The sequence below is a fragment of the Amphiura filiformis genome, chromosome 11 (assembly GCF_039555335.1).
Source record: "Amphiura filiformis chromosome 11, Afil_fr2py, whole genome shotgun sequence".
Lineage (NCBI taxonomy): Eukaryota > Metazoa > Echinodermata > Ophiuroidea > Amphilepidida > Amphiuridae > Amphiura > Amphiura filiformis.
Window position 1 is genome coordinate 34830094 of NC_092638.1, and position 23957 is coordinate 34854050.

General features: G+C 36.4%; 2 protein-coding genes and 1 long non-coding RNA gene across 3 annotated transcripts in view; all 3 read right to left on the reverse strand.

Moving 5' to 3' along the window:
• LOC140164776 (uncharacterized) overlaps positions 1-23957 on the reverse strand; it is a 406719-nt gene that overhangs the window by 219789 nt on the left and 162973 nt on the right. The window lies entirely within an intron of this gene.
• Positions 11126-14762, reverse strand: LOC140164136 (metabotropic glutamate receptor 3-like). The gene is made up of 2 exons (XM_072187380.1): positions 14213-14762; positions 11126-13348 (listed from the first exon to the last, which is right to left on the reverse strand). Exon 2 carries the CDS (start codon positions 13220-13222, stop codon positions 11126-11128), a length of 2097 nt encoding a protein of 698 aa, XP_072043481.1. The 5' UTR covers positions 13223-13348; positions 14213-14762.
• Positions 20518-21739, reverse strand: LOC140163989 (substance-K receptor-like). Its single transcript, XM_072187274.1, has one exon. It carries the CDS (start codon positions 21701-21703, stop codon positions 20540-20542), a length of 1164 nt encoding a protein of 387 aa, XP_072043375.1. The 5' UTR covers positions 21704-21739; the 3' UTR covers positions 20518-20539.

Genomic DNA, 23957 nt, shown 5'->3' on the forward strand with positions numbered 1-23957 from the left:
ACAATGTGTACGTCCGCGTCGGTACTTTGTACTTCAGAGTAGACTGACTGCCCGGGACTGACTGTAGGTGTATCGTTCAATAAGATGGAAGAGATTTTAAAATGTGTACCTTTTGTGACCTCTAACGATCACTAGAGATCAAATCAAAATGCCTCTACATATTAAAATACTCTTTGGACCATGTACTTCATGTTTGTAAAATCTGAACATTTTCATGCTTCTATATATCAGGAAGTGCACAGTTATTTGGCTTTGCAGCTTAATCTCAGTTTCTGTTCTTATGATAACCCATTTAAAACTTAATTATAGATCATAGTTTTTAAAAACTATTAACATCTAAGCACATGACTATACCACTCAATATTGTATTTCTTATTATATGGTAACTATGAAAAAATGCTGTTTATTTTGTGGTTAAAAGTCTTCTCAGTTTATTGATTTATTTTGCGGAAACCTAGCGACTGCTTTAAGACTACGCTAACTATTCAAAACTACGTGTGCAGTGTCCAGAGGTAAAATTGGCAATAATGCAAATCTTAAAATGTCCGCTTTATTTGAAATCACTGTGGTGCTGCTGCTGTCCAATTCTCGACACCGGCCGTTGTATTTATTTAGACTACCGTAACTACTTCATACTACGTTTGCAGTATCCAGAGCTAATTCGTCGTAGAAGTGATGTAATAATCAGATTAACTACCATAGCAGTAGGTTCAAACAATTTGTGAATACATCGCGCTGCACTAGTACGTTCATGCGGTACCTCTGCATTGAACAATAAATGTCAAAGAGCAGAGATAAAGACCTGGATCGAAATTCTATAGAATATTCATATCGTGCTGATCAACCGCACCTGTAAGAATAGTATCTTTGAAAAGAGCGGTATTGTGTATAATCTATGATTGCAGACATGCACAGGTGATGAGTGTAACCTGCGTGTAGTGCAGCGCGATATACAGCCTGTATAATAACTGTAAAATAATTGTGCAAGTGAAAAGCGCCCTCTTTGGCAATAAGAAAATACCGTTGTGACACGATGCTTACATCACCGTCAAGGGCGTAGTCTTAGCTCTCAAATGCCGTTTGATCTGTTCACTTTGCTTGTTTTAATCTCGATTATGTTTAGTTAACGACGAAATGGTAAAATCACAATTGTGCCACTTTTACTAGGAAAGAGGGGTTTACATGCAAATCATTGATAACATCAAGTTTATCAAGAGTTTCTTCGTGAAATCAAACGAATGCATCAATTACACAATACAAATTTTTTTTACTGTTTTCACTGTTTTATCATGATGCAGGAATAATGATACTCTTTTTCCACTTAAAACAGATTAAAAGATAAATAAATATTTCACATTCTGCTGTAAAATTAAATACATGTGCATGTCAATGATTTTATCGTGGTAAATACTGTTCTCTTATTCACTCAAGACATGTTAAAAGACAAACAAATATTGGACACTTAGGCCTATAGGTTAATGAACGCGTATTACTTGTTGGGAGAGAAATTAGACAAAATAATGCACGCGCGCTGATGTTGATGCGTCTAATGCACGAGCCCCTTGCAAGGGGGAGTGCATTAGACGCATCAACATCGGCTATCAATAATTTACATGTACAGCTCTCTTCCCTAGTAAAAGTGGCACAATTGTGATTTTACTCTTTCGTTGTTAAATAAACATATCTCGAGATTAAAACAAGCAAATTGAACAGAACAAATGGCATTTGAGAGCTAAGACTGTACCCTTGACGTTGATGTAAGCATCATGTCACAACGGTATTTTTTGAGACAGGCTGTATACAAAAATTGTTTTACCCTATTGCTATGGTAGTTAATCCTGCGTAGTACGGCATTTTTGGTCTGGTTGACAGGACGTCGTACGCAAACGAATCACTTCTACGACGAATAAGATTTGAAATAGTGCAAATCTTAATTATGCCGTTTGACATCACTGCGGTGCTGCTGATACCCTATTTTCAACACTAGTTGTATTAGCGTTATTGGAATTAGTCATCTGTACAGTCCCCGCGCCGGTTAATCGCCACGAATCTACATTAACATCTGAACCCACATATTTAACGGCATATATTTTAGGTAAGAAAAGCAAGACAAGGGTGAGATAACCATTGAGTATAAGAGCGGCGCTGATAGTTGCTACTTTGTATAATACAGATGTGGCCGTGAAATATACTGGTACTGCTGAGAGGCACACTATGAGTGTAGAGTACACACTGATTGCGATGAATCTGTAAGAAAATACAAAAATCAAAGTATATTGATTACCGGAGTTAATTACTTGAATACACCGTAGTCTCTTTTTTTGTGTATTCGCATGTTGAGTTTACGAATAACCGCGAAAGCCGGGTAATCGGCTACTAAAACCAATGTAACCCGTTCCTACAAAAACCTGGAACATGTTGAGAGGATATAAGTTTGATATTAATACCTTAGATTTCGTAATTGAGTCACCCACCCAGGTAACTCCAGTTGAAAATCACCCCGAACCGGAAGGGTGGGGATGATAGGCCGGTAGCTAGTACAGCGGTGAAAATAGTTCGGACTATTTCATTGATTTAAGCCATGTTGTATTTGTTTTATAACACCGAAGCTATGGGGGTGAGGTTATCGTGTTACGCATGCATCATGTAAATTCTGCACAAAAAGTAACTCAGCTGTTATAAATACGCCTATAGATTCAGAACTAATAATTGTATTCACAATATTTCAACATAGCGAAAAGGATGATTTATTTACACGCATTTTGATACCCCATTCGTCAAATGTCGTTCAATATTAACAACACAGTAGTGCTTTTACAGAAAAATACCCGAATTTAAAAGTTGCAGTTTACAGCGATCAATGGTTATAATGCCAGCACTGTAAATACGTAAAGCCCGCCATTATCTTCGCGCTTACTTTAAATCAATACAAATAACTGCAACTTTTACAACGGGGGTATTTTTCTTTCAAAACACTGCTGTATCGTCAATATTGAACAAAATTGAACAAATGGTTTATCAAAATGCGCGTAAATAAATCATCCTTCTTTTTATGTTAAAATATTGTGAAAACAATTATTAGTTCTGAATCTATAGGCGTATTTATAACAGCTGAGTTACTTTTTGTGCAGACTTTAGATAGGCAAAACTATCGCACGGTGAAATAAGCATTAACTAAAGAGATACAGAATATCCACAAACAGCCAAAGTCCAAGTATCACCCGTTAATGACGGCCGATCGTTCCATGAAGTGCGACAAACGAAACTGCTGCGCACATACCACATATGAATATTTTACGGTCTTTCGCGTAAACGCTCTATTCCGTAAATCTGTCCATAAATAAAATGAATGTTCAATTTTGTGTTTTACCACCCATCCCATGCGTGTTAGGGGCCGTCCATAATTTTCGCCATTTTCTCTTACGTACAAAGCGTACGTAAGAGGGAGGGAGGGGTAAAAATCCTGGGCATGTGTACGTAAGAAAAATGGCGATTTGTTTGCGCAATAAAAAAAATGAAAGTGAAAAATATGGTATTTTCCAATATTTTATTCATAACTTATAACCAATTGACCTAAAATATTCTTAAATTCGTTTTAACAATTTCTATAACATGCCATGCAAACAATGATTTTCTCTTTACTTTTTAGTCTAATATGCACAGTGGTCATGGTGGTCCTACTTTACATTGTACATTCATACCAAAATACATTTAAAAAGTATTTTCTATCTGCGCTAGGATCATTGGCAGAAGCGTGGATTGTCAGTGTGGATTGTCAGTGTTGCGACAAAAGACTACGAAACCCATTGCAAGAACATACACCAAACATGCCGAATTGAAGGGCTGCCCCCTAGTTTCCCCTATGATGTAATCCCGGGGGGTTCTTAGTGGAAAAGAGAGTATTGAGGTGTTCAGCAGATGTCGGGTGCATTAGTTAGGCCTATTTAGTTTAGATTCGCGCTGCATTTTAAACTATATTTTAATTTATTGGTGGCTCTCCTTTTCATGAGAATATGGTTTAAAAAGGCATTCAGCATTTCAGTATTTCTCAACTTATCTGTAAAAACATCTGGAACACTAACCCTAACCCTAAACCTAATCGAATCTTTAACCAAACCTCTAACCCCAACCCAACATCTCAATTTTACTATAGTAGGCCTGGTAGGCCTACTCACGGAAATCCTTCGCCATTTTATTTGTACGTAACTCGAGGGAGGGAGGGGGGTAAAAAGTTACGTACGTTTTGTACGTAAGTGAAAATGGCGAAAATTATGGACGGCCCCTTAATGCCTGTTGTGTTGATGGTTTGTAGGGGTGGCTTTGTGCGTGGCGTTTGTTGGGCTGTTAGTGTTTGTTTTTGTGTGTGGGGTGAGTTGTGGATATGGGTATAGGCGTATCGTATGATTACAAACGATTGAATTTAGGTATCGACTTTCAACTTATCAGCTTTTGCATTGAGCACTATCTTAATCCCGAAGATTATCCAAGGGATCAAAGGCGTGTGACTTGATCAACAGTCTCATTTCCCACTTTTCCTTATCAAAGCTGAGATTTTGGTTTCTCATTGCCACAATAAAGTTTAACATCCGATTCCGAAGTATGTTTTGTCTAGATGGTATGAACAACAACAACGTAAATAAAGTGTTAATCACCACCGAAAGCATGTAATATCATATTTGGGCATTGTTGTACACGTGTTGGCTTCTTATTTTAAAACCGCTGGAGTAAATACAGCTCAAACTTTGGAAACAGTTATAAATTAAGAGAAAAATTGCAACTTTTAAGGGGGTACTACACCCCTTTGGTAAATTTGTGACTATATTTGCATTTTTCTCAAAAAATAATAACACACTGGTAAAAAAAGTTATGTATATTATTGGGGCAAGGAATCCAATTACTACACTGAAATTTCAGTGACTCGAGACAAGCGGTTCAGTATATATGATAGGTAATGAGGTACATCCTAGCGGTACCTTATTTCTTATAATAAATAACGAACCGCTTGTCTTGGGTCACTGAAATTCCAGTGTAGTAATTGGATTCTTGCCCCTATAATATACATAACTTTTGTTACCACTGTGTTATTAGTTTTTGTGAAAAATGCAAAAATCGACACAAATTTATCGAGGGGTGTAGTACCCCCTTAAAAAGACATTGATCATGTTGATAAAGGTCTTTATACGTCAGCACCTACCTAGATTCATTGTAATTACTAGGAACATTCCGTGCTCTAAACGCAAAGAAGCAACATCCTACGATTAAGATGAAGTTATACACCACCGATGCCACGAAGCCATAGCCATATCTGCAGTATAGATTCAATGAACCTTTTAGTAAGTTTGCTTCTACGTAGTGCGGTTTACTTGGACTCAAAAATATTGACAGGATTGATATGAGAATCTGTGAGAAAGATAAAACAAGAAAAGAACTGGTTAGGCTTTTCGAGCTCAAATACTAGAATACAGGATGTGTCCAAACGATTTGTACCCTGCCTAGCAAAAATCTTACAAATGCTTCGCAATGTAGGACACTTGGTCTATTGTTTGTGAAAGTTTTGAGAATGGACCTCTCAAAATAAAATCATTTGAAAAAGACGCGACGAGAACCAAGTTGCACACGGATGTTCAATAGAATCACAATGTCCTTTCATCATGACATTTGCATAAAGCACACTTTAGGTTTTTGACGGCTTATTTTGCGCATTAAAATTTTATTAACTTATTTTAGAAGAAAAAAAAAACCTGAAAAAATCGCAAAAAATAATATAAAACACTACTGTAGTAAACATTCACACAACAATCAAGCGTAGTGAAAAACTACTGGAGAAAATATCACACATTTTTTTAAATACTATTTTGAATCTACAGGTTGAAAGGGGATCATAAATATTCTTGAATATGATTTTTTTGTGTGTGTCTGTAAATTCCCATTCCAATTTGCGGCAAAAAAAGGTTGGTTTTTTTTTCACTTAAAGACATGGATTATAAAAATTTCATTTCGCATTTGACTTTTTTGACCTGCTACAGGAAAGAAATTTTTTTTTGGCCGAATAGTGCACAAAATCATTGCAATCGATACCTGGGTGTGATTTCAATTTAATATCTTGAAGAAAAGAACCTAATAGAACTTTACCCATTCATATCTGGGTATTGCCACTCATATTGTTATTTATCAAATTATTGTAATTTGATTGTATTTTTTGCTTTGTTTTTCATTTTTTTTTTCAATCTAGTAACACATTTTAAACAATACATTGTACGCACACAAAATAACATTTCCGATAGGTCAGAGTGCAACGTGTCTCAAAACTGCAAAAACTGTTCCACAATGCATTGCGAATTTTAATGCCGTTATTGTTGACCACTATTCTGAAGTTCCTCATATTTCTATCAACGTAACCTTCTACCAGGGCAGCTGAGTGTGTCCTGGCCTTGTTCCGTGAATTCTTATCAAGTGGACCGAATACGGATTTCCGCATGGAACGGCGTTTCAGTTTGAAGACCTACAAATAACACGTTACACAATCTTAATCATTGACTTGTATACATCATGTATCACAATAATTGCTTTTTACACACGAGTCATATTATAAGAATATAATGCAAATATAAAATCGATTACAATTGACATTTCAATTTCAATTAATGAAAAAATATAATAACATGATATGTTAATGTTTATTATGTGCTTAAATTTTGGAAGTTTATATTCGTATTTAAATGAAGGAAGGTGATGCCGCGAATATCACTCATAGCACAAAACAATCATCGCCCACTAGTTGAAAGGTTTATTATGCGCGTGATTTAATCGTGCAAAGCAAAGCAAAATTGTTGGAACCCTGCAAGTAGCGAAAATAGCCTCTTTTGAACGTGCGCGAGCCCTACGTATCAAAAAGAGAGTTAGCGAGAGTCATGCAGACAGAGCGAGAGAGACATGCCGGTCATGTGATATAAATACTGAAATAACATTCGCATACATTGATACAGGCCTACTCACTGCACTTTTACAATGATCTTGAAGGGGGAATGTTTATACCATGTCTTATCCTGTCTTATTCTATAGACATCACTTCAATAGATAATATAAACAATAATGCGGGAAGTGGACGGCCTTGCTGTGCATCTTTTTCTTTATATTTCTTTTCCTTTCCTCATACCTCTTTTACTTTTTACTTTTCTATTTCTTATCTTTCATTATAAATTTAAAATGTATATTTTTTTCTTTTCTTTTTTTTTTTTTTTTTTTGCTCTCAATTTTCTTTATTCTGCATTGTTTCCATCTTTCTTCGAATTATTTTTATTTTCTAACTTTCTTGATTCTTGTTCTTGTTATTTCTTTTCTTTCTCTCCTTTTCTACCTGGTTATTTTATTTTCTTCCTGCACTCTTTACGGAACTCTTTTTCCTTGCTTCTGTACCCTGACATCAAATGCCAATAATAATTTATTTCCCCCATATTTGCACCGTAAATGACAAACCTTAATGTTTTCTCACACTCGAATTTGAAATCTTGCTTTCATAAGCATTAACCTATTTTCAATGACCTTCCCTGGTTATGCTGATTATGCTCAGAATGACCTAAAACGTGCATTAAATTTTTTGGACAATACTGAATGGTTCTTATGTTATTGTAAGTGATTCTATTTCCTGAACTGAATACTAACACAATAAGCATGCTAGAGTTTTGTGAGAAGTAAGTGTTTTGTGCAGTCGGTAGATTGCATTTCTTGACGAGAATGAAATAAATTCGCATGTGTTTAATTTTTTTAATTTTTTTTAAAATTCTTTTATAAAGGAACATTCCCAATTTCACTTACAATATTGACAATTGAATACTTGAATACAAAACCCATCCAAGTCCATGGAAAGTGATTTGTATCTGGGTATACATACATGCTGGATTTTACATGCTCAATAGACGCACGTAGAGGGTGAATTTTGGTTCAACTTTTATACATATGATAGGTTGTAGGGGTGGCTTTATGTATAGGTAACAATTTCCCATGCTTAACTCGATTTGTACAAAGTAAGAACTTTTGTGGGTTTTGTATTCATGTATTCATTTATTTGACTATTATTGACTATGACTCTCAACACTCTAACATATCTCAACTAATATTGAAATGCTCTTTCCCATGACACCAATATTATTGAAAGCGAAAGTTTTCTTCTCAAGATGTTAATCAGATAATGTATCTACAAACGAGCTGAATCTATTAAAAACACTTTTGAATGTTATTTATAAATCGACTTGAACAATTTCAGTGTAGTTGTTCAATATACTTCTAGTGCCCATTTCTATTCCTTATTATGTATTCTTCTCCTGTGCATTATACTTTAAGACTAGCCTTCATAGACATATGTGACCTGCTACCACGAAATGAGAATAAAGTCGCAAGTTTCGAGACATCCTGAGTTCTTTCTTTACTGCACACCTGTACAAACCAGCAGTATGTCCTTGAATGGACCATTGTGCCCCCCATTCGCAAATGTCATACATAGATTCTATTGGCTTGAACAGGTGCGTGTGAAACAAAGAACACCAACGCAGCAGCCAAGACGTCTCCAAACTACCAACTTGCTACTTTACAATCATTTCGTGGAGGCAGGTCACATTTTCACGCTCATTTCGTGGAGGCAGGTCACATATGATCTGAAACCTGCACGCCAAACAATAGAGTTTAGATAATATTGCGCTGGAGCCAGGGAGGGGGAGCATTGAGTCAACACTCAAGTACTAGAAATATACTACTTTTACCCAATGTATATGAGTCTCAGTTCGATATAATATATACTCATGATACTATATATTTTGTGGTGTTAAAATCATAGTATTGGTATTTTTAGGCGCAGAATGTGAATTATAAAATAATAACAAGTTGTGTTCTATTTGCAGCTATTATAAAAGTATATTAAATGAACTGAACTAAATAAAATAATCTAAAATTAGTCGCCCTTCTGTTATTTAAAAAGTTACAAATATTGCTATATAGACCACATACAACAGGACACCTTCACAAATATTCATCATTTTACAATTAAAACTATCTCTAAAAATACATAAACCCACACAATGTTAGCGCATAGTAACATCATGATCATGCTTATAGTTTTTTCATACTGTACAAATTGTAATATTTATTTGTAAGCTTAAATTGCAGAACTGTATGCCCATAACAAATTCCCGTTGATGGTATAATGCCTTACTGTCTTTTGCCATCTTCACTGCTTATATTATTGCGAATTGGTAATAGAGTTTTCTAATATCTTTCAATTGCGCGTTGCGTCGTTATACTTCTGAAGGGGCAATCAATTATTATTTCAACAACTCTTCCTATATCTTTGTACAGGAACCAACCGTTGTTAAACGGTGATGAACCCACACTTTTACTGTAGCATATACGCGAACGCGAGCGAGATTTCGCGTTACGCGAGAGCGCGTAAAATTCATCATGCCTGGAACCTTTGTGCGTATGCCAGCTTACAAGTTGAATTCAGTATTTTTCAGGTAGCGGCTAAGCATTGCCGTTTTATTCTGTAGTTTTATTGCTGATATCAAAAGAGAAATCATCGAAGTTTTTGTAAGGCTGAGTGGCAATGATTAACTGACATTCCTCGTAAAATAATCGTGAATTATACGATATTTAGCTTCTTTTCGTTGTTGAAAGGGATTCAATCATGTTTTTAAAGCTGCCCGAGCGAAGTAAACCACGCAGACGCGCCGGACGCGAGTTGTTAAACGGTGATGAACAACGGTGAAACATGATTGAATCCCTAAATCAATACCATTATAATTAACTTATGCAGTGATTGATTTTCCTGAGAAGTCACTGAACTGACAGCGTTTTGATTAATGATATTTTTTCTTAAATGTTCAATCCAAAATAATCTATTCAGCAATTTATCACCTTTATGTTTCATTATAACTGATAATACTCAAAAGTATTATGATGGATAATCACTTCGCAAAAGTGTACCCAAAAAGATAATCGCGATTATCTTGACTATGCACTGTGCTCAGTGAATTATCCTTATCTTCCATTTATTCTTAATTTATTTGCAATGGACCGTTATCATGGATGTGTGAATATGTTATCCATCCCTTATTAGTATATCATAATATTATCTATATAATGCACGAATAGTAATTTATACTCACATATACTCATATAAGTATTTATATTATTGTTAGCCTGTAGACGTTCAAATGAAATATGATATTTACTGTCCCATTATTAGCATGTGACATAATACGCTTTTCATGTGACACTTTGTACGTTAGAATTTTTAGTGCATGATACGAAGTGAAAGCTATATTGGTATATTAAAAACCTCAAATTAGTTAGAGGTTAATAACTGCGCATCGGTTATTTGGAGGCATTGTGAAAATCTAAACATTTTGCCTTTGGAACCGAGGAATATCCCGAGGGCGTAGCCCCGAGGGATATTCCGAGGTCCAAAGCAAAATGTTTAGATTTTTCACAATGCCCGACATATTACCGATGCAAAGTTATTAACCTCATTCATAACCGTCACTTTAATCTCTTCACCTTACAAAATAACACAAAATTTTGCTCAAAAGTTTATAAAAATAGATGATTTTTACATCTTCCCTTGCCAAAAATCGATCAGGCTAAAACAGAACGACCAATAACAAAAGTGCGTATCACAATCTGTGCAAATATGGTAGCGCGCAATCCAAATACGGCAGCCAGCGCGCGCGCAGTTTGTTGGATGCACAATACCGCGCACGCAGAAGTCAATTGTGTGCGACATTGGAACAATTACGCATTTTGCGGTCAATTGTGAGATATTAATGACCTCGATTTGCGTTCGCGTTTTCGCAAATAATAAAATATGATTGGATCGCACGCATCGCGTTTATTAATGAGGTTATGAATGGTTAATAGTGTTGACTCTGAACAACGTGTTATACAAAACAATTTTAATATTTTCATAGTTTCGGTTCACATACTTAGCAGCCTTTAAAATAAAATTGCTGTCGGTGAAAATACCTTCCAATCACTGATTCCTTGTCTAAATTATATGTCAGGATATTCTGACTTGTTACAGAGAATGTTAACTATATTGCGTAAAGCCTAAATGAAAATAATCCTGTTAGGACAATTATGATAACATTAACCATCTATATTTACCTGAACAAAAAACCAACCCAGAAAGTAAACAAATCTGATCAGACGGACTGATTAATTGGAGACGACTTGCCGACTTCTTACCACTTCTGAATATTCGAAATATCCTGATCACCTTCAACGAAGTTGGTCCAAAAATTAGGAGAAACGAAAACGCCGTGAAAATTTCTGATATCTTACACGATGAATAAGACGGTGGTGCCGCTATCACAAAAGGGGTCATAAAGGATAACAATAGTCCGCACATGATGATTGTGGAGAGTTCTCTACTAGTAGCTTTGATCAGAGGACGCTCTCTGTTAATGATAAATTCAACTGCTACTAGCATTGTCAACATGATACCCATACACGAACACAATATAATGATCACTATGGCAGACTCATTCCAATCGAGATAGTCCGGCATAAGTGGCTCACATTGAGTGAAGTTCATATTAGGCCATTGCTTGAAAGGACACTTTTGGCAAACAGTTTTATTGATCACTATTGAGTCATTAGGACAGCTGCTACAACCAAAACAACATCGTTTCTCTAATGGTACAGATATAAATCCTGGCTTACACGTCTCTCTACAGACAGAAATCGGTGTTTCGTTATTTGCCCCTTCTGCCGGACCCCACTGTATATCTTCAAAATTGAAGAAGCCGCCTTCATTCCATTGTCCGATTTCCTTGAAGACATATTTTCCATCGTGTTTTTGTAAATTCATAATATCGTACGTTCCTGAAGTCTCACCGTTTGCGTTAAAAGCAAATATTCCGTCGTCGGTTTGGAATGATACGTTTAGAAGATTATCCCTCAGAATTTGACCATTCAAAGTAGCATTGCAGGAGGAAGGAGTCCTTTGACAGCTCTTAGAAATGGTTGCATCCAAAGCGTACGCAAACGCGATTACCCCATTGATTACAGTAGACTCTGACACTGGTGGAAATGGACATGATGCCATTCTGGAACAATTGTGGCGATTTTTCCAATAATCGGTAAACTCTTGATACCAAGGACTGGTCTTGATGTTACTATCTTCGAGGCGATTCCAGTATTGTCGAAAATTGTGGTTCGGATGGCTATGGACGCGTACAAACAGACTCCCATGCACTATACTCCCGGCGCCTGTATCAATAACATTATTTCCAGCTAAATCGTCACTCCCAATGAACGTTATTCTACGAGTATGGTTCCTTTTTGAAATTGCCCCTATGAAAGCACTCGCTGGAACCGATAAGCTGAACACTACTGCAACAGATATATTCGAGGAAGTATTTAGGTCGAACACAATGTCATCCCATTCGGTTTCGACAACAACGGTTGGTATAGGAGTATTAATTGCGATACATATGCCTTTGTCATAGGCTAATTTGCGAACTTGTTCGGCTCCATTGCTGCCGTAACTATCCATTGAAAAGTAAAGTGCTATGTATTTCCAGTCGTACCGCAATAAAAGATCAATAATAACTCTGGCTTGAAGGCTGTCCGGTGGCACCGTCCGGACAAAATACGGAAAGCGATTTATATCACTAAGCTCATCGCTCGAAGCGGAGTATGCAATGGTTGGAACTTCAAATATTGCTGCAGCTCTCGCGACAAAGAGACTAGTTGCGCTGCTTCCTGGCCCTATGATACCAACAACTGTGCGGCTTTCTCGGTCTCTGTTATTGAATCGACTACGAAGTGGACACTGGCGTTGAAATGTTTTGTCTCCGCAAGGATCTGCTAATGTCAAAGTAGTCCACAGAGTAGTGTCTTCCTCTCTACAGTCATTCCTGATTTCATATCCAAGAGTTATGTTAGGTAAGATATCTGATCTCCTGTTTATCATTTCCACTGCGTATGCCATGGTTTCTACTTTCGGGACTCCGTGTCTCTCCATAATTGGCCCGTCGCATGATTGATTGATAGTCCGATAGATTGGGATTATACCACCAAGAATAAAGTCGCCATCTTTGAAATGTACAAGACATTCGCTACCGATGCGAGAACATGTTGTTGGTGAAATGATAGACGAGGAAAAGAAGAAGATAGCGTAGAAGATTGTAGCAATATGGAGCCTGTATGAAGACATCATGCTCAGCATTTGGTGTTACTTGTATGATACGAGACTCCCGTGGTGAACGGCAATTGTCATTTGTGCATTAACAAAATGGTCTCAAGTAAATTGTAAATGCCATATAATCAAATACCACAATATTACTGGAGGGTTCTGAAAAGAATAGAGTGAAAATTATGAAATGATTATAGTGCCATTAAGTATCATGAAACATATTACATGGGCTTTTATTTTCAGTCATAGCATCAATTACATGTCTCTTATTGCCAAAGGTTAAACATGCTAACATTCGCAATTTGTTCCCTGTTCTCAAAACAAGGAACCATTTAACAAAAAATCCATAAACATAATAAAGCATACCCCTCAAAATAATATAGGTAGTATCGTGTGCTCCGGGTCGTAACTTAACTTTTGAAGTGACGGGTAATGTGCCAGTCAATATGCCCCATTTTGTGATGTCAAATACCGATGACTCCTTTTTTAAATCCTACCCGATGACCTACCCTTTTCAACGGTTCGGCTACCCAATGGCCTTCATTTTTTCCCTAGAATTTGTTCATCAAAATGCCATAAAAATGCACAAAAATTTGAAATTATCTTATTTCAGCAGACCCCAATTTTTCATTTGTTTATACCCAATGATCTCCTTTTAACAGAATTTAAACAGACAATATACGTCGCTTCTAAATTTGAGTGCCCCCCCCCCCCCGCGTGTGCTAAAATATCAGAGGATAATGGTTAAAATATTATGTCTTCTAGAGTACATCTGTTGTTTACTCTCGTCATTTTCTAAACATGGGATGCTTTAACAAACGCTCATGGGTTTTACATATTCTACATGCAATTTGGCTTCATGGAGTATCTTCCTTGGCTATTAATGATGAAATATCACCTTCATATAACCACTGACTGTTATAATATAACCAGTAATGTAAAACCAGCTTTCATTCTAAAATTCAAACCCAGTAAATGCGATCTAGAACAACAGTGAATGACGTTACAGAATGAATAACTTACTTGTGATCAGAAAGACGAAACGGTTGCATGTGAAAACGTAGGTTGCCAGGTATCATGTTGCATATATCCAGTTTAAAACATGTCACGCGAGCTGAGTTTCGATTGTCAAAATCTGCAAACGCCAGACTACTATCATACACGACTTCCTATGTTTAACTTGATATATCATATAAAGCTAAAATAGTTTCCAAATCATGGCAATGTTTGTTGATAATATTATCGAAACAGACATGCGTTCTAGCCCCAAAATTTGAGAAACGAGACCAACTTCCCCTTTTGTACATTCATAGAATGACCTTCCACTGATTTGGACACAAAAAAAATCATACTCCACACCATGAGGTCAAATTTCATGCCATGTTGTTTGAAGGAAGTTATTGAACTAAACCATCGCATATGAGATTGTTTTGGTCCAATTGTTTACTGTCAATGGCATGCCTCGGGCAAGTCACGCACAAATATACGAAGAATGGCGGAGAGTTAGGGAGAGAGTTTAACCAACCGAGCTTTTTCGTTAGACATTATAAACTTTCTGTTTGGACATGCATTGTAATTGTGCACCGTTGTGTTAGTAGTATTTTGATTCCATAAAGTTCAAGTTTAACTGGAGTTCCCGGGTCTGTTTACATTATTATATCCGGTGATTGACGCTCACTTTCATATACTGTCACAGGTGGTGGCGGTCACGATATCCTAAACGTTGACATTGTATAAATGCTGGTCCCGGGTCGCAAGTATTTTCTTTCTTTCTAATTCAAATCATTCCAAATTTTTCTAGCATGTTTAACAAGCTATATTTATTCATTTTAAATATGTCGGAATCAGATAATTGATTCCAGTAACTTAGATAGTCCGTCCAAAAAAAACAAATCAAAAACAGTCCTTACCGCCAGTAAGGACTGTTTTTGATTTTATTTTTGGACGGACTATCTAAACTTAAGCATTGTTAACAATAGATACATAGACGAACCTACCGGACTTGAAATAAGCAGGAGCAAGGGGCGAATTTACCCCTGCTAAAAGGCAAAATGCCCCTGGTTCTGAAACAGAACTGTGTGTAGGCCTATTTGTATAGACCAGGGGCAATATTTATACACAAAAACACCCAAAATTGCTCCTGGATCTGAAATCCTTATTTCAAGCCCTGCAAACTATTGGCTATGGTTACCGGCCTGACCTACAAAATCAAAGTATTATACTTCCTCATATTAGTGGCGCTTTGTTTATTTCTATACCGTATACTGCGTCTATATCTTTGAATTTTATGAAAATATGACCAAATTTATATTTTCACAAATTGTGACATCCCATGTCAAAACCAGACCACTTTTGGGCAGGTTATCTATTTTGGGTGTTTTACATAATTATCTTAAATATAGAGATATTTTGCTCCACAACGCCATTTTCCCCAATGAAATCGGACATTCCTAATCGAAGATATTGAGTTCGTAAGTTTAATATGGTATTATAAAATTGGAAATTGAAATATCGGCCGTTATATTATTGACAATATTGAGAGTAGGAATTACCTTGAAAAATGTCTCAAAAATACCAAATGAAGTTATATTCCGATCTGAAACTATCAGACAATATTTTAAACATTAATAACATCACAAATTCGCAACAAACCCAAATTGTGAAAAATCACCCCAGGCCAGATTTTTGGCTATTTCTCCATTTACGATCCTCTCCAAAAGTCTCTAGTTTTTGACATGGGACGTCACAATTTATTATGGTATGCTGTAATGATATTTATACGATCACATTCCGACCTTTGATCTTTTCGCCAATAACTCCAGACTGATTCGTCGTAGGTAGGTCAAACTATATAAGCCAAAAAATTAAGGTACCAGTTATGTTCACCCCTCGCATCTACTATACTAAAATAACCAGCGAAGTCTGTCTGTCTGTCCGGCTATGCGTTTCGCCGCGCTGCGACGCATCGATCCGATATTTCGGATATGGATAGGTATCCAAAAAAGCATGTTGACCGTGTGGTTTTCGAGGTCATCGGAGGTCAAGGTCAAAGGTCAAAATTTCAAACTTTGTCCGATCGGGCTCAAACTTGGTGGGTGGGATCCTTGATAGGAGGGGAATGTAGGCCCGAAATAAAATCGAGGTCAGCCGAGGTCAAAGGTCATTACGGAGGGGTCAAATTTCAAACTTTGTCCGATCGAACTCAAACTTGGTGGGTTGGATCCTAGATACGAGGGAATATATGCCCGAAATAAAATCGAGATCAGCCAAGGTCAAAGGTCATTACGGAGGGGTCAAATTTCAAACTTTGTCCGTTCGGGCTCAAACTTGGTGGGTGGAATCCTTGATACAAGAGGAATATATGCCTAAAATAAGATTGAGGTCAACCGAGGTCAAAGGTCATTACGGAGGGGTCAAATTTCAATTTTTGTCCGATCGGGCTCAAACTTAGTAGGTGGAATCTTCGATATGAGGGGAACATGTAAAAAATATAATCGAGGTCATCCGAGGTCAAAGGTCATCCAGGGGCTACATTTTAATATCACGGGAGCATGAACAAAATCAAACCGAGGTCACTCGAGGGCGAAGGTCAAATGGGGTCAGTATGCCCAATTGGGCTTAAAAGTAGTAAAAAGAATGACGGGAACATGTCAAAAAGGGGTCAAATAGCATCGCTATCACTCAGTAACTCTCACAGCAACGGGTGAACTAGTATCCTAAACAAAGACAGATATGTCATAATTGGAATTTGTGCGAATAACTCGAATTTAAGACCTCATTTGTTGAAATTGTTCAAGAAATAAAGATATGACGATCCAAAAACCCAAGGAAGATGCCAATTTCAAAGTTGCAGTTTGCTTCATTGAGAACCACTGTAGCGCCGTGCTTCCATTGATTAACACGTTAAAACTAGCGTCGTGCGTTCATTGATTAGAACACAAAAGTGCAACTTTTCATTTCGTTTCTTTATTAGGTTTTAGACACCGTTTCTTTATTTCTCAACCAATTTCAACAAAGTAGGTCTTAAATCAGAGCTAAAGTGTACAGGTATTAACTGCTTGTTTTAATTTTGACACATTTTCTTTATTTAGAATATACAGGGAAGAACACGACTGGTAATTTTTTTGGGCTTACTGTATTTTCTGAATCTTTGTAATATGGGGAATATTTTGCAATAGGTTTTAACAAAATCGGAACAATTTTGATTTTGACCCCTGTGTAAACTTTGACTCTGAATTTCTCGGAAAGCTCAAGGGTGCCCACTGGGCATCCTTTATATTCTTACTCAATGTACCTCAGATATCAATATTAAAGCAAAACATTTAGTCATACCTAAACAAGTTCCATGCGACTATACAGCGCTTTGAATCGAAGCAGCAAAATCAATTCCAAATCTAAATCATTCCAAATCAAACAAAACCATGTGAATATACGCGGAGCGAAGCTATTTTTTTAAAAAGCTTTTAAATGCTTAAACCTGTCATGGCGTGTAAATACTCTGTATAGCTAAAAGCTTCTAACATTATTATAAGATAATGGCTTCGGACATTTAACACTATGGAATGTAATAGATTGTTTCTCTTGCACTTTGTGTCTAAAATATTTTACTTCTTCTAATTGAATCTCTATTGAATTTAATCTATGTCAATCGTTAATTTTGTCTGCAAAATGACAATGCCTTACATCCTACGGAATTTAATGTAGTCACTGTCATCACTATAAAATAATGATGCAGTTTAAGGGCTGGGGTATGAACGTTTGGACAGTATTTATTGTGGGACATTAGAGCACATCAGACATATCGAATTGCATTCTGAATACGAAGAATGTCATTCTGATATCAAATAATTTTGATTTTTTTGAAATTCGCAATTTAATACACATTTTATGGCAAATCATTCAAAATTTATATTTTTGATATTTAACAGTACTTGAAGTAAACTTCATAAATCTGATGATTTATACTTAAAGTATATGTAGGTGGGATGAAAAGCCGACGATCAATTGAAAATTTTGACCTTTCGTATTGAAGATATGGATTTTTTTTCCCAAAACACCAAAAAAAATTAGGTCTTTTGGGGAAAAAATCCATATCTTCAATATGAAAGGTCAAAATTTTCAATTGACCATCGGCTTTTCCTCCCTGCTACATACACTTTAAGAATATGTCATTAGATTTATATAATTTACTTCGAGGACTGTTATATATCAAAATTTGAAAAATATCAAATTTTTATAATTTGTCATAAAATTTGTATTATATTGTGATTTTCAAAAATGAAAATTATTTGATATCAGAAAGACATGCTTCGTATTCAGAATGCAATTCGATAGGTCTGAGGTGCTCTCATGTCCACAAAAAATACTGTCGAAACGCAATAAACGCTCATTTTAGATCCCTTAAGTCACAAACATATTATAAACACAATACGAAAAAGTCCTCTCTAATGTAACCTTACCAGTCATAAATGGAAACCTGCGCATGTTATGACAATTGATTGATAGGGCCGTGTGCAGAACCTTGTTAGCTCCAATTTGATTAGAGGTTGTATTATTTTGCAAAATGTATAGAAATATTTTTTCTACCGCCCTCAAAATATGTGGTTATGCATACAAAAAATTACTGTAGTGATATAAGTATCAATTGCTAACCCCCTGTACATACCCAAAACTGTTTTATTCATGTTCATATAAGTAGTTCACATATTTTGAGGGATATCTTAAAATTTGGGGTTAATACACACCCCCCCCATTTCATACCATATACTACCAAAAGCTCTAATTGACAAAGATTGATATCATTATACGAAATTTGGTGCATTTTTTAAGTAGCACTAATTAAAAGGAGCATGTAGAGCTGCGAAGACAGCAAAATATTAAACTTAAACGTAGATATCTGCTGAATAATGTCATAAAAAGCTTTATAGAGGATGCTACAATCATGAAATCTCCTTTAACAATGAAATCATACTCCTTTAACACGGGCCCATCTGGCCTAATGGTAAATGCGGGCCTGCACATAATAATACTAGAATTGGTTCCATTTTTCGATAGACGTGCACTTGCTCCATGTTGTATTCTACCTCAACTTGTTTCCAAAGTCAATTGTCGTATTGCATAGTTCAGGGGTTATATTACGGAAGATCTTTATTGACTGTATTATTTGTTTTTCTTCGCAAATTAATCGAATGTAAAGTATATGAAACAGTTGGTTGGCGGTGTCATGTTTGATGCATATTTGGCTAGAGTATGGTTTAATGGGACATTATGCTGGTTTCATACTTTCTGCCGCTTGCCGCTGAGCGGCGTGACGCTTCATCATGCCGCTTGCATTGTCTGCAAGCGGCACCGCACACCGCTGAGTGGCAACGACATGCCTCTGAAAGCAGCTGTTACCACTAAGCACCGCTCCAAAATCGTATTTTGTTCTCATTTGTCAGAGCGACACCGATCCGAGGAGACTTGAATTTAACTCCCAGCGGTGCTGCCACTTGGGCAAAGCGGTGGGGTGATCGATATATCGGCTTGCCGCTGGTCACCGCCAAGCGTTTCTGGTGCGACTACGCAGTGAAGCAGCAGGAAAGTATGGCAGGAAAGTATGGAACCATACTTTCTGTAGCGTCAGAATATATTTTTATCCGAAACGACAACAAAAGATTTGATTCTTTCAAAATTAAATACTTATTAGTATTATACAATAAAATAATCGACACACAGCCAGTTTCGTCAAAAACGGTAGTCTCTCCATCTGGCGTGTCTGGGTAAAGCTACAGTTGTATTAGAAGTGTTAAATGCATGCATGCACAAAAGGGCAAAGTAGTTACTCTATGATAAATTCCGGGGATGAATTACAGTTTGTATATTAACATGAGTATAGAGCATTGACATTAAGGGAACAGATAGCAACGTTTGCACAGTATTTTTGTGGGACATGAGAGCACATCAGACATATCGAATTCCATTCAAAATACAAGGAATGTCCTTCTGGTATCAATTAATTTTGATTTTTTTTTTAATTGGCGATATGATATATCTAATGATAACAACTTTTTGCTCATAGTTAGACTATCTTTTGAATAAAGTGCTCAATCCCAAGAAGGTAGAGCGTATGAGATTACTTATTTACTTATTTACTGATGAACTTATTTTTATCTGTGTAAGAATATATTTGCATCCGAAACGACAAGAAACGATATGTATAACAGGTACTATATAACAGATCTGTATTTACAATATAAACAAAGCAAGAACCCATTTAACACTGACAGTTAATAACATTAACCCTAAACCAACTTATTTTCAGTCGGATTCCATGATTATTGCAATTATTTAAGTTTCAACTTGTTTCAACTATAGCGGTGTCATCGGCGAATTACTTTTATTCTGATTATATACAGATACACGACAGCATCGAAATACATCCATTAACGCTCTCCTATATTTTGTGTTAACGATATTATATATTACAGGATTAATCGAAGCATTGATACAATTCAAAGTCGTTGAAATCCAGAACAAAGTCGAACTCTGATCCCTTGTCAGAAGATTGAGTCTCCCATCACTTAGATTCTCAAAAACTCTCTGAAGCCCGTAAAGTTGATATGGTGTCAAGCATAAAAAGAAAGCCGTAGCGTTGAGAAGCAACATGCGTGCAACTTGAGTGTTAACCTTCTGTAATTGATTCGGCGTCTGAGATTGCTGCATAGTGTTACTTATAACTTTGCGTTTCATCAAAGTATTAACAATCAGCGTGTAGAACACAACATTGGTGCAGAATGTGATAAGAAAACAGACCGCTCGTAAAATTATTGGATAATTCATAAAAATTGGCGAAATTGAAACGCACCTATACAACACTCTTGGTAAATTATGATACTGCTGGCGATCGGGCCATAGTACACGGACACACTCTGCGTGAATAGAGTCAGGTGCCATTGAAGCAGCAAACGCAAATGCGACAAGCCATGTAATACCAACCATCTTAGCCGTGCGTTTATGACTATTAAAATATCTGTACTTAAGTGGGTGACAAATAGCTAAGTACCTTTCATAGCTCACCAAATTTACTATACCGATGGATGCAAAGTAGGCGAGGGACACGGTGCCATCCATCAAGATACAACCTGCGTCTTGATTGAATGGATTCGTGAACACATATGGCGAATTAGCGATTGTCCAGATGTAGCGAAGACCGACGAAGATAATAAAGCAAAGATCAGCTATGGAAAGATTCGCCAGATACGCATTGGTGATAGTTCTCATGCTTTGTACACGTGCCAGAGTGAAGAGAAAAGAGATGTTGCCAAGAAGCCCGAAGGTCAGTATTAATGGTATGATGTATGTGGTAAGTATGCGCACAGATTCCGAGTATAACAGCTGCTCATCAATGACGGTATCAGGTACAAAGCTGAAATTAATAGTCGAAGCACAGCCAGTTTCGTCAAACACGTTAGTCTCTCCATCTGAGGTGCCTGGGTAAACTACAGTTGTATTAGAAGTGTTAAATGTATGCATGGTCGAAAAGAGCAAGATTGTTAATACTCTAGGAAAAGAAATTGGTATATTAACACGAATATAGTAAAGCGATCAATGTTTATATTGGAATATGGTGTAAGAAATGGCTGGCACAACGCACGACACTAAATCAAGCTCTTTGCTCTCTGAAAGGGACGACGCTGATCAGTTAGCAAAAGGCGTAAATTACATGTATATTACAAAAGGCATTAATAATGTGATAAATTAAGTGCTCTGTACATCTGACATTTTGGCTGCACAGCTAACTGTTGTTTAACAAAGTAAATGTCTGTCACACTTCATCAGGGTTCATCAAGCCCAGCTAAAACCTTTTAAATGATTAAAATGATAATGCACGAGTATGTTCCCTGATCAGTTACCAAATTGCGTAAAAACATATATATTACAAAAAAACATTAATAAAGTGATAAATTAAGTGCTCTGTAAGGTTGACTGTTGCTTTGTACAGCTAAATGTTGTTTGATAAAGCAAGTGTCTATCCTCATTAGGGTTCATCTGGCCCAGCTGAAACCTTTTAAATGATTAAAATGATAATGCACGAGTATGGTCCCTCGATATAAATAATCCTGTAGTACTTTCATCACCGTTTAACAAAGATGCGTCCGCGTTGTCTGCGTGGTTTACCACTGACATTTCGGTCTTTACACACACAAAATATTTATTTCAAAAACACTTGGGTTTTACGGAGAGGACACAGGACTACCATTACCAGTGCATCAATTAGCATTAAAATCAAGAAACATTTGGCTAATGACGAATGCTGCTGTGGCACATTACATCATGCTGCGAAAACTCCTGAAGGAAATTCTAATCTAATCTAATATTAGAACATGATTATAAAGTCATTTGGTAGTTGGTATAAACACTGAAAGACAACAACTAGAGTTATATCGAATGTGCTTTACATTCAGCCACTGAACAAAGGAGACGTTGGATTATGCCGAAGGTGCACAGTCATCCCAAAAGAGGGGTTTATTTGTGTCTTCTCCGTGAAGCTGAGAACTGATTCAATAAAGCTCCTTAAGGGTAGACTAGGTATTGTTGGTCGAAGCAGCCGAAAAAAAATCGATTTTCATTCTCTAAGTCAATATATTATTTTAAAAACCCACTTTGATGTTTTGCAAAAGTTCATTCTTCAACTCAAATACTTTGAAAACTTGCTTGATTTATTTTTGTTAATGAGTTATGTACGTTTTACAAAAGTGTTGTTGTTTCAGCCCTCTTTACAACATAACTCAAGAACCACAGGACCTACAAAAGTACATCTGTGATATTTGAATTTTTCTACACAGTCGCTATGAAATGATCAATGCAATTTTTGCCACAGCTCACTACCATTCGCAAGATGCTGTGAACTACTAAACCTTAAGGCTGTCAAGTGGAACAGAATTAATTACCTGTTCGTGAAGAATACAGAGTGAATAGTGAAAGGATCAATATTTCGAGTGTCATCATTGGCAACGTAGCTAAGCTCTGACCTACTACACAAATACCAATTTTGGGCGCAAAATACAAATTTCAACCGTCATCCTGATGTGCTATTAGCTACAAACAAGTTCAAATTTGATGGGACACTTGACCAGTTCAATATGTTCAATGACCATCCCCGCTCCCCTTATTCAATGTTGTATACTAGTTGCGAATGTACATTCAGCTTACACTCTCCCGTTCCCCACCCCCATTTTTCAATGTTGGAAGACTGTAATGTCTTTGATTTTTTTTTTTCGTTATTAAGCATATATAAAGATTTTTAAAAACGATTTTGAAGAAAATTTATTTTCGAATCCCAATTTTTTTTCTTGAGAAACAGGCAGTTATGTGATTTTTCTTCCATAGATGACAATGTTAAAACTATTTTTGCTGTTATCCGCTTGTCAAAATGGAAACTCGGATGGCTTTCAAAATAGAGTACCACGTGCCCACGGATAGATGATTGATATAAAAAAGTTTGCCATCAAAATCCGTAATATTTTTCATTTTATACCAAGAGAGATTTTCCAATTTAGAACAAAATATTTGAGCCTCATTTTACGAAAAATGTCATTTTTAAGCTGATGAAATTCAAAACGGAAACAAATTTCGTTCCTTCAGGTTACAAGAGATACGATGTGCATAGAAATGGTCAAAGAGTGTGCTTTTCTAGCACTTTGGAGAAAATTATTTTTTCAAATTAATGCAGATATCCCGTTTTGTCGGTTGCGTAGGCCTATACATTTTCAAACATTGAATATGG